This window comes from Apodemus sylvaticus, chromosome 12 (assembly GCF_947179515.1).
Source record: "Apodemus sylvaticus chromosome 12, mApoSyl1.1, whole genome shotgun sequence".
NCBI lineage: Eukaryota > Metazoa > Chordata > Mammalia > Rodentia > Muridae > Apodemus > Apodemus sylvaticus.
Genome location: NC_067483.1, coordinates 47,101,164 through 47,113,210, shown reverse-complemented (window position 1 = coordinate 47,113,210; position 12,047 = coordinate 47,101,164). Strand labels below are relative to the sequence as shown.

At 38.5% G+C, this 12,047-nt stretch overlaps 1 protein-coding gene across 10 annotated transcripts in view; it reads left to right on the top strand.

Moving 5' to 3' along the window:
* Positions 1-12,047, top strand: part of LOC127697904 (complement factor H-like) — a 577,689-nt gene that overhangs the window by 31,110 nt on the left and 534,532 nt on the right. For all 10 annotated transcript variants that reach the window (XM_052201284.1, XM_052201281.1, XM_052201278.1 and 7 more), the window contains exon 7: positions 3,067-3,240. In XM_052201284.1, coding sequence (XP_052057244.1) covers positions 3,067-3,240 — 174 coding nt within the window. The remainder of the gene's footprint in view (positions 1-3,066; positions 3,241-12,047) is intronic.

Sequence of the window (12,047 nt, the reverse complement as noted above, 5' to 3'; positions counted from 1 at the left end):
ATCTTGGACATCATAAGACACCAAAATTAAAATAAGATAATATAAAATAAGTAAACTTTCTTCCAACTGATCACAACCAAACCAGGGGATTTAAAACAAGTTCTCAGAACATTTGGATCTCTAACAGATAGTAGACACTCTCTAATGTCAAGCAAGAATAATGAAAAATACCACAATCTCCTGAAAAATGTATTTTGATGCATCTGTTTTATGTACAGATTAAGGTTTGTAAAATTGATTTTACAATGTAAGAGAACTAAGTTTGAAGTATTCCATTTTACACAGTTCTACTAAACATTTAAAAAATAAAACTGTACTTTTGGGAAAATATACAAAAGGGAAAAGGTACCATTATTTGAACAATTAACTACAGATAGTTAATCGGACATCATCAGGGGTTTATATTGGGATCTTAGGGTAATCTCCAAAAGTATTTTTGTTCTTAATCAGTTTTACAAAGTTCTTCCCATATTATGGTTTGCTTGTCCTCTTAAATATGTGGCCATATTATTATTAGGTATCTTATAGTTTTAACTTAAAAAGGTACTGAGTTAAGTTGTATTATTAAGAAAACATAAATTGAAAATATAAACTACAATGGTCCTATGAAAATATGACAGGCAGAGGGCAATGAAGAGAAAAAGATTGAAGGAACACACTTAAAGCTGATTCAGAAATAATGTTAAATGGCATAAAAAATTAGGAGACATGCTTGATTTAAGATGTTATCTTAGGGTGTTTGTTCCTGTGAAGAGACACCATGACCAAGGAAACTCTTATAAGGGACAACACTTCATGGGGGCTGTCTTACAGGTTCAGAGGTTCAGCCTATTATCATCAAGGAGGAAACTTGGCAGCAGCTAGGCAGGCATGATGATGGAGAAGGCACGGAGAGTTCTACATCTTGTTCCAAAGGCAGTCAGGAGAAGACGGGCAAAGCCCACCTTAATAGTGGCACATTTCCTGAACAAGGCCACATCTATTCCAACAAGGACACTCCTCCTAATAGTGCCTCTTAATAGTGCCCTGGGCCAAACATATTCAAACCATAGCAGTAGTCATATGTACTTATTATTTTAGATCAGTTTTTACTACAATACATGTGTATTATCTGTCTTCATGCGAAACCCCAACAACTGAAACAGGGCCTGCCTGCTTCAGACTGTTGCCTGCTTGTCGGTCCTGCTCCCCCTAACTGGGCTGCCTTCTCTGGCCTCAGTGAGAGAGGATGCATCTAATCCTGTAGTAACTTGATGCACCTGAGTGGACTGGGTCCCAGGGGGCCCAACCCCCTTGTCAGAGGAGATGGTGTAGAGGGGATGGGGCAAGGCGCTATGTATGGAAGGACTAGGAGGAGAGGATAGGGCTTTAATCAGTATATAAATTGAATTTTTAAAAAGGTATACTGTACCCCAAACTTAAGACCAGTGGAAAGATTGCTGCCACACCTTCAGGGGATAAGTGTATGCAGTAGAAGTCTATAGGGGAAGCCTAAAACTATTCAAACAATACTTAAAACCAAAACATTCTGTGCCAGACTGAGTCTAAGATTGAATTGTGAATAAAATTTCCAGACTCCTATCATAATGCCTTACTTTTAAAAAATAAATATTAGATTTAGATGGAAAAGAATGGACTGAGGAAAGGGTAATGATAGAGACTGTCATTTTATAAACTGGATATGCCTTTAAATCCTGAATATGGACCTGATTCATTCACCTGTATGATTTTTGACTTAGACTACAGAGTTATTAGCATAAGGGGCAGATTTTAATTACAGAGGTTATCTTGAAGGCCACAAAATGCAGAAGAAAAAAAAGCCCTAATGAAGAATACATGCTCATATAAACCTATGAGACAAAGAAATTTATTTATGCAGAAGCTGTAGCTAATAAAAATAATTTTCTAATGTAGCAATATTATCAATTAGCAGATCTAGGTTAAGATGATTTAAGGCACTCAAGGCATGAAATGCACATTCAAGGAATGACTTGGTGTATGTGATGGTTAGGTTCATGGTTTTGAAAGTCAAAAATTATACTGTTTCTTCCTTATTCAGTAAGTTTTCCCAAATAAGTCAAAGGACATGTTCAATTCAAAGACAAATAGGTGTAAAATCTTGACAAGTATTTAGAATTAACAGCCTGTGAATATTAATAAATAGCCCAAATGAGAAACAAGGCAAGCAATTTCAAAGAATTAGAAAGTGGAAAGAATAATGTTCTTGCATCGAATAACTATATATGAAGTTATTGTCATCTTTTTTATTAGATATTTTCTTTACTTACATTTAAAATGTTATCCCCTTTCCTCATTTTTCCTCCTAAAACCCCCATCCCATCCCCCACCCCCCTGCTCACTAACCCCACCTCTCCTGCTTCCCTGTCTTGGCATTCCCCTACATTGGGGCATCGAGCCTTCACAGGACCAAAGACCTCTCCTCTCACTGATGTCTGTCAAGGCCAGCCTTTGATACAAATACAGCTGGAGACATGGGTCCCTCCATGTGTATTTGGTTGGTGGTTTAGTCCCCTGGAGCTCTGGGGATACTGGTTGGTTCATATTGTTGTTCCTCCTATGGAGCTGCAAATCCCTTTAGCTCCTTGGGTCCTTTCTCTAGGTCCTCCAATGGGGATTCTGTGCTCAGTCCAATGGTTGGCTAAGAGCATCTACCTCTGTATTTGTCAGACACTGGCAGGGCCTCTCGGGAGACAGCCATACTAGGCTCCTCTCAGCAAGCACTTGTTGGCATCCACAATAGTGTCTGGGTTTGGTAACTGTGTATAGGATGGCTCCTGAGGTGGGGCAGTCTCTGGAGGGTCTTTAGAATCAAGGAATACATTATGTGATGGCATCAAAAGAGAAGAATCCCTACCAGAAAGGCACACATACATCAGGAGAAGAGAGAGGAAGTCTGACTGATATGTTAAGAATAGGAAGATGCATTCATTTCAATGTCAATGTTACAGTTATCAATACAAATAAATGGTATTTGCTGTTTAATTTTTATTTTTTAATTTTAATGAGATTAAATATTTCTCATTATTTATATCTGTTTCTTTTCAGAAATGACATGTACCCCTCCTTATATTCCAAATGGTATCTACACACCTCACAGGATTAAACACAGAACTGATGATGAAATCACATATGAATGTAAAAATGGCTTCTATCCTACAACCCGATCACCTGTTTCGAAGTGTACAATCACTGGCTGGATCCCTGTTCCAAGATGTAGCTGTAAGCTTCACTTACATCTTTAATATCAATAATCCTGAAATTAATATTTTAAATATGTACAGATAAATATATGGTAACAGAAAAAATTTAATTTTAACCCTTTTTCCATAAGAGTTCTTATGTACAACCCTTAGAAATATTCTAGTTTTAAAAGTGAATAATATTTAATGTAATATTATAATATTAAAATTTAAGATTCCACATAATATTTAAAATACATCATAGAAAACTAACATTTTTAATTTACTGATACTTAAATATATATACATATATTTTTCATTTTTTCTAATTAATTATTTTCTAAGATTTGTAATAAATTATTGAGTAAGAATATTGCCATATAAAATTTTATTTAACTTATTTATTTGCATTATAGTAGATATTCCTCAGTAATATTTGCCTCATAACAATTTTGTTATTCTCCCCTTTTCTGTCAGTCAGACTTGAAGATGACTGGGTTACTGACTCTGCATCAGTGTGGTGCTGTCAGATATTCTTGGCTGTTAGTCATCAGAAGACTTTGCTAGGCTATGGACACTATATCCAACATGGCACACTCACTAGGATTTGGCAAGAGGGTTCAGTTTCTTATCAGATAAGCCTCTCCATAGATTGTTTCACAAAAGCTAGCTTGCTTTAGATTTACTGATCAGAGAGACAGTAGCGGGTCTAGAATCCATCCTACGTGTTCTAGGATTGCAGGTCTATGTGGACCATACAATGTTTTGGCCATGGCTGTTCCTTATATACTGAGTTCAACACGGACATGAAGAGGGGAATTATATTTCTCAATCTGTAGATAGTTGCATTGAAGGATGTCAGTGGCTTCTCAACATACGTATACCACTGTGTTATATTGAGTCAAGAGTATTTAATTTCTGGGATACTCCATTCTTTTCAGATTTTTGCCTACTGTGTCCATACATTTTTCTTGTATCTATCAGTCTATGGTAAATGTGTATCATACTTAAGCCTGATATCCCCTAAGGAATGAAGCATACAACTACAGATGAGCAGCCGAGGATCTCTTCCCACTCATCTTTCTGTTGTAATGGCCATATTACTGAATTTCTTACTTAGAAGAAGGAATTAATTTGTTGTGCTGACTTGAGTTCATGGTCAAGTTTTTCTATCATTTCATCCTGTTATCAGCAGGATCTATATGTCAGGGAGTGAGTGGTAAGTCAAAGCTGTTTGCCTATGACTACCAGCAAAGAGAAATGCCTAAGATCTCAATATCCCCTTCAATGGCATAGATCCAATGACTTAACATTTCAATGTATCCAGAAACTCTCAACTTTATAAACTTTCCAAAAGCACCAGCAATGTGAAAGCAAGCTTTTAACTGAGATTGTGTGAAATCTATGCTATCCAACTCTTTTTTTTTATTCGATATATTTTTATTTACATTTCAAATGATTTCCCCTTTTCTAGCCCCCCACTCCCTGAAAGTCCCATAAGCCCCCTTCTCTCCTCCTGTAATCCCACCCACCCCTTCCAACTTCCCCATTCTGGTTTTGCCAAATAGTGCTTCACTGAGTCTTTCCAGAACAAGGGGCCACTCCTTCTTTCTTCTTGTACCTCATTTGATGTGTGGATTATGTTTTGGGTATTCCAATTTTCTAGGTTAATATCCACTTATTAGTGAGTGCATACCATGATTCACCTTTTGAGTCTGGGTTACCTCACGTAGTATGATGTTCTCTAGCTCCATCCATTTGCCTAAGAATTTCATGAATTCATTGTTTCTTTTTCTTTTTTTTTTAATTTATTGATATATTTATTTACATTTCAAATGATTTCCCCTTTTTTGGACCCCCACTCCCCAAAAGTCCCATCAGTCTCCTTCCCTCCCCCTGTTTTCCCACCCAACCCTTCCCACTTCCCTGTTCTGATGTTGCTCTATACTGCTTCACTGAGTCTTTTCAGAACAAGGGGCCACTCCTCCGTTCTTCTTGTACCTCATTTGATGTGTGGATTATGTTTTGGGTATTCCAGTTTTCTAGGTTAATATCCACTTATTAGTGAGTGCATACCATGATTCACCTTTTGAGTCTGGGTTACCTCACTTAGTATGATGTTCTCTAGCTCCATCCATTTACCTAAGAATTTCATGAATTCATTGTTTCTAATGGCTGAATAGTACTCCATTGTGTAGATATACCACATTTTTTGCATCCACTCTTCTGTTGAGGGATACCTGGGTTCTTTCCAGCATCTGGCAATTATAAATAGGGCTGCTATGAACATAGTAGAGCATGTATCCTTATTACATAGTGGGGAATCCTCTGGGTATATGCCCAGGAGTGTTATAGCAGGATCTTCTGGAAGTGAGGTGCCCAGTTTTCGAGGAACTGCCAGACTGATTTCCAGAGTGGTTCTACCAATTTGCAACACCACCAGCAGTGGAGGAGTGTTCCTCTTTCTCCACATCCTTGCCAACACCTGCTGTCTCCTGAATTTTTAATCTTAGCCATTCTGACTGGTGTAAGGTGAAATCTCAGGGTTGTTTTGATTTGCATTTCCCTAATGACTAATGAAGTTGAGCATTTTTTAAGGTGTTTCTCTGCCATTCGAAGTTCTTCAGGTGAGAAATCTTTGTTTAACTCTGTACCCCATTTTTAATAGGGTTGTTTGGTTTTCTGGAGTCTAACTTCTTGAGTTCTTTATATATATTGGATATTAGCCCTCTATCTGATGTAGGATTGGTGAAGATCTTTTCCCAATTTGTTGGTTGCCGATTTGTCCTCTTGATGGTGTCCTTTGCCTTACAGAAACTTTGTAATTTTATGAGGTCCCATTTGTCAATTCTTGATCTTAGAGAATATGCTATTGGTGTTCTGTTCAGAAACTTTCTCCCTATACCGATGTCCTCAAGGGTCTTCCCCAGTTTCTTTTCTATTAGCTTCAGAGTGTCTGGCTTTATGTGGAGGTCCTTGATCCATTTGGATTTGAGCTTAGTACAAGGAGACAAGGATGGATCAATTTTCATTCTTCTGCATGTTGACCTCCAGTTGAACCAGCACCATTTGTTGAAAAGGCTATCTCTTTTCCATTGGATGTTTTCAGCCTCTTTGTCGAGGATCAAGTGGCCATAGGTGTGTGGGTGGATTTTTCCTTTAATGATTATGAAGTGTCCTTGTTAGACTGTATTATTAACTGGGGAATTGAGTCCATTGATGTTGAGAAATATTAATGGCCAGTGATTGTTATGTTAAAAGTCCTGTTATTTTGGTCTTGGACCAGCACCATTTGTTGAAAAGGCTATCTTGTTTCCATTGGATGTTTTCTGCCCCTTTGTCGAGGATCAAGTGGCCATAGGTGTGTGGGCTCATTTCTGGATCTTCAATCCTGTTCCAGTGATCTGCCTGCCTGTCACTGTACCAATACCATGCAGTTTTTAACACTATTGCTCTGTAGTATTGCTTAAGGTCAGGGATACTGATTCCCCCAGAACTTCTTTTGTTGCTGAGAATAGTTTTAGCTATCCTGGGATTTTTGTTGTTCCAGATGAATTTGATAATTGCTCTTTCTAACTCTGTGAAGAATTGAGTTGGGATTTTGATGGGTATTGCATTGAATCTATATATTGCTTTTGGCAAAATGGCCATTTTAACTATATTGATTCTACCGATCCATGAGCATGGGAGGTTTTCCCATTCTTTGAGGTCTTCTTCCATTTCCTTCTTTAGAGTCTTGAAGTTCTTGTCATACAGATCTTTCACATGTTTGGTAAGAGTCACCCCAAGATACTTTATACTGTTTGTGGCTATTGTGAAGGGGGTCATTTCCCTAATTTCTTTCTCAGCCTGCTTATCCTTTGAGTATAGGAAGGCCACTGATTTGCTTGAGTTGATTTTATAACCTGCCACTTTGCTAAAGTTGTTTATCAGCTGTAGGAGTTCTCTAGTGGAGTTTTTTAGGGTCACTTAGGTAGATTGTCATGTCATTTGCAAATAATGATAGTTTGACTTCTTCCTTTTCAATTTGTATCCCTTTGACCTCCTTATGTTGTCGAATTGCCCAAGCTAGTACCTCAAGTACAATATTGAAAAGATAAGGAGAAAGGGGGCAGCCCTGTCTAGTCCCTGATTTCAGTGGGATTGCTTCAAGTTTCTCTCCATTTAGTTTGATGCTGGCTACTGGTTTGCTGTATATTGCTTTTACTATGTTTAGGTATGGGCCTTGAATTCCTGTTCTTTCCAAGACTTTAAGCATGAAAAGATGCTGAATTTTGCCAAATGCTTTTTCAGAATCCAATGAAATGACCATGTGTTTTTTTTCTTTGAGTTTGTTTATGTAGTGGATTGCATTGATGGATTTCTGTATATTGAACCAACCCTGAATTCCTGGGATAAAGCCTACTTGATCATGGTGGATGATCGTTTTGATGTGTTCTTGGATTCGGTCGGCAAGAATTTTATTGAGTATTTTTGCATTGATGTTCATAAGGGAAATTGGCCTGAAGTTCTCTTTCTTTGTTGGATCTTTGTGTGGCTTTGGTATCAGCGTAATTGTGGCTTTGTAGAAGGAATTGGGTAGTGTTCCATCTGTTTCTATTTTGTGGGATAGTTTGAAGAGTATTGGTATTAAGTCTTCTTTGAAGGTCTGATAGAATTCTGCACTGAAACCATCTATCTGGTCCTGTGCTTTTTTTGGTTGGAAGACTTTCTATGACTCCTTCTATTTCATTAGGCATTATGGAACAGTTTAGATGATCTATTTGGTCCTGATTTAATTTTGGTATTTGGTATCTTTCAAGGAAATTGTCCATTTCCTCCAGATTCTCCAGTTGTGTTGAGTATAGGTTCTTGTAGTAGCATCTGATGATTTTTTGGATTTCCTCAGTTTCTGTTGTTATGTCTCCCTTTGATTTCTAAGTTTGTTAATTTGGACACTTTCTCTGTGCCCTTTGGTCAGTCTGGCTAAGGGTTTATCTATCTTGTTGATTTTCTCAAAGAACCAGCTCCTGGACTCTTTGATTCTTTGTACGGTTCTCTTTGTTTCCAATTGATTGATTTTAGCCCTGAGTTTGATGATTTCCTGTCTTCTACTCCTCCTGGGTGAATTGGCTTCTTTTTGTTCCAGGACTTTCAGGTGTGTTGTTAAGCTGCTAGTGTATGCTCTCTCCATTTTCTTTTTGGAGGCACTCAGGACTATGAGTTTTCCTCTTAGTACTGCTTTCATTGTGTCCCAAAGATGTGGGTATGTTGTGCCTTCATTTTCATTAAATTCTAAAAATTCTCTGATTTCTTTCCTTATTTCTTCTTTGGCCAAGGTGTCAGAGTATTGAGTAGAGTATTGTTCAGCCTCCATGTGTATGTGGGCTTTCTGTTGTTTTTGTTGCTATTGAAAACCACTCTTACTCCATAGTGATCTGATAAGAGGCATGGGATTAGTTCGATCTTCTTATATTTGTTGAGGTCTGTCTTGTGACCAATTATATGGTCGATTTTGGAGAAGGAACCATGAGGTACTGAGAAAAAGGTATATTCTTTTGCTTTAGGGTGAAATGTTCTATAAATATCAGTCAAATCCAATTGGTCCAAAGCTTCAATTAGTTTTACTGTGTCCCTGTTTAGTTTCTGTTTTCCCGCTCGGTCCCTTGAGGAGAATGGAGTGTTGAAGTCTCCCACAATTATTGTGTTAGGTGAAATGTGTGCTTTGAGCTTTCGTAAAGTTTCTTTTACGAATGAGGGTGCCCTTGCATTTGGCGCATAGATGTTCAGAATTGAAAGTTCTTCTTGGTGGATTTTTCCTTTGACCAGCAAGAAGTGTCCTTCTGTGTCTCTTTTGATGACTTTAGGTTGAAAGTCAATTTTATCTGATATTAGACTGGCTACTCCTGCTCGTTTCCTGTGACCATTGGCTTGTAAGATTGTCTTCTAGCCTTTTACTCTAAGGTATTTTTTATCTTTGACACTGAGGTGTGTCTCCTGTATGCAGCAAATTGTAGGGTCCTGTTTCGTTATCCAGTCTGTTAGTCTATGTCTTTTTATTGGGGAATTGAGACCATTGATGTTAAGAGATATTAAGGAACAGTCATTATTACTTCCTGTCATTTTTGATGTTCTTTTTATATTTGAGTGGTTATCTTCTTTTGGGCTTGATAAAGGAAGGTAACTATCTTGCTTTTTCCATGATGTAGTTTCCCTCCTTGTATTGGAGTTTTCCTCCTATTATTCTTTGCAGAGCTGGGTTTGTGGAAAGATATTGTGTAAATTTGGTTTTTTCATGGAATATCTTGGTTTCTCCATCTATGGAGAATAAGAATTTTGCTGGGTATATTAGTCTTGGCTGACATTTGTGTTCTCTTAGAGTCTGCATGAGATCTGCCCAGATTCTTCTAGCTTTCATGGTCCCTGGTGAGAAGTCTGGTGTGATTGATAGGTCTTCCTTTATATGTTACTTGGCCTTTTTCTCTTACTGCGTTTAATATTCTTTCTTTGTTTAGTGCATTTGGGGTTTTGATTATTATGTGATGGGAGGTATTTCTGCTCAGGTCCAGTCTGCTTGGAGTTCTGTAGGCTTCTTGTATATTCATAGGCATCTCTCTCTTTAAGTGAGGAAAGTTTTCTTCCATAATTTTGTTGAAGATATTTGCTGGCCCTTTCTGTTATAAAAAAAAAAAAAAAAAACTCCTGGCTGGGTTTGCACACCGGTGGCTGCCGCCCCCCTCCCCAACCAGCTCAGTGCCTGGGTGCAGGGATGTTGATCTCGGGTTGTATTTGCGTACCTCAGTCTGTCTGATTTCTCTGGCTTCAGAGAACCCATATGGAGGCCTCGTAACTGACTGTCGGGAGGCAGAGTTCTGATGTGGCTTCTGTGTGGTGAAAGGTGCCGTAAATCCTTTGCTGCTTGCAGCCCGGCTGGCCAGCGATGGCCAGTGGTCGTGGGCGCAGGTTCCACTGCTGATGGCCCTTCCTCTGGACCAGCCACTGCTGCTGTTGCTGCTGCCTCCGCTGCTCCCCTCCTTTCCTCGATATCCAACTCTTAAAAATGAAAGAAGCTATCCCTACTAAGAAATAGTATTAATATATATAAGACTTGCAAGAAAATTGAGTTTTTAAAAATTTTAAATGTAATTCTCTTACAAATTCATTTTTCTTACTTTTTTGGTTCTATTTATTATTTGTTTTTGCCATTAGATGTTTTTATAAAATTTATTCTCTCATATATTACATCAGACTGATTTCATTTTTCCCTCAGGTTCCCAACATTTCCTCCTTTCAACCTCTTTCCTTCCCATACACTCCTCTTCCATTTCCCTTCACAAAATTGGAGGCTTCCCAGGGATATCAACTGACTATGCCATATCAGGTTTCAATAACATTAGGTACCTCCACTTATATTTTGGCAGGAAGAGGCAACCCAGTATGAGGACAAGGGTTCCTAAGGTAGGCAAAAGAATCAGAAACAGCCTACACTCCATCTGTTAGGAATTGCACAAAAACACCAAGCTGTACAACTATAGCATATATACAGGGGATATAGGTTAGACCCTGGCTCTCTGATTGTCAGTTGAATATCAGTGAAACCCCAGGAGTCCAGGTAACTTGACATTGAATTTTTGTGTAGTGTCCTTGGCTCTTCTGTCTCCTGTAATCTTTCTTCAGCATCTTCAGCAGGATTGTCCAAACCCTCTAATGTTCAGCATAAAAGTAGCTTAGTAATTGTTGTCTCATAGGCTTAATGCTTCTCTCGGCTAACCAAGGCTTAGTCCTGAAAGCTTTTATCTATCCTCTGTAGAATCTTATTTAGGCAAAGAATGTTTTCAGTCTGTGAGACTTACTGGTGAATAAGATCACACCTTCCTAGTTCTTTCTGAACTCTGCCTGGCTCATTCAACTCAACTGTTCTGGCTTTGACTCCTCTGCAAACTGACTAATTCAATCTGGTTTCTCTCTCCGTCTTTGTCTTTGTGCTCTGCTTGTCCATAAATTAATTCTGCCAATCTTTTCTAATCCTCTGACTTCTCATTCTGTGGCTCTTCTTGCCTTCACTTGTGACTAGTTTGTTCTGTCTCTGCAACCTGTCCCAGTAAAACTGCCCCTCCCACCCCTTGCCTCTTTCTTTGCTGCTCTCTCTTAAGTAATTTCTCTTTTCTCTCTGTTCTCATGAGAATTGCACATATCCTATTCTGTCAAATCTTTCTCTGATTTTTCACATTGTCTGCTACCCAATTTGACATCTCTTTCAAACGTGGGTGCTTTCTTCTACAAACTAATTTTACCTTTAGCGGATTAAACATGTTTACTAAGGGCTTATCTGTATTTCAGCCAGAGGGATTAAATGTGTGTTCTGAGGCTGAGCCACACCACAACTAGAAACAGGTTTTTCCTGTAAACAACACAATCTTGGAGTTCACAGTTTTATCAAAAATCCTATAACAGTTTGGCTGTGGGTCTCTGCATCTCTTTCCATTAGTTGCTGGGTGAAGCCTCTCTGGTGATGACTGGGCTAGGCACCAATCTATGAGCATGGCAGAGTATCATTAGGCATCATTGCACAGGCATTTTTTTCCTTTGCCAGTCATGTTTGGTTATATTTTAGGTCTCTGTGCCATATAGTCTCTGTTTTCTTGTCCTCAAGTCAGTGTCAGTGGTTAGTGCCACTCTCACAATTTCTGTGCCACCTTTACCCCAGAACATCATAAGGGCAAGATAAATTGTAGGTTGAAGATTTTATGTCTGGTTTGGTGTCCCAAACCCTTTACGGGGTTATGTTTCTGTTTTCTTTACTGACTTTGCTAGTTTCTATATTCTCTCTGCCTTTTAATTAGTTTGGCTAAGGGTTTGTCTATCTTG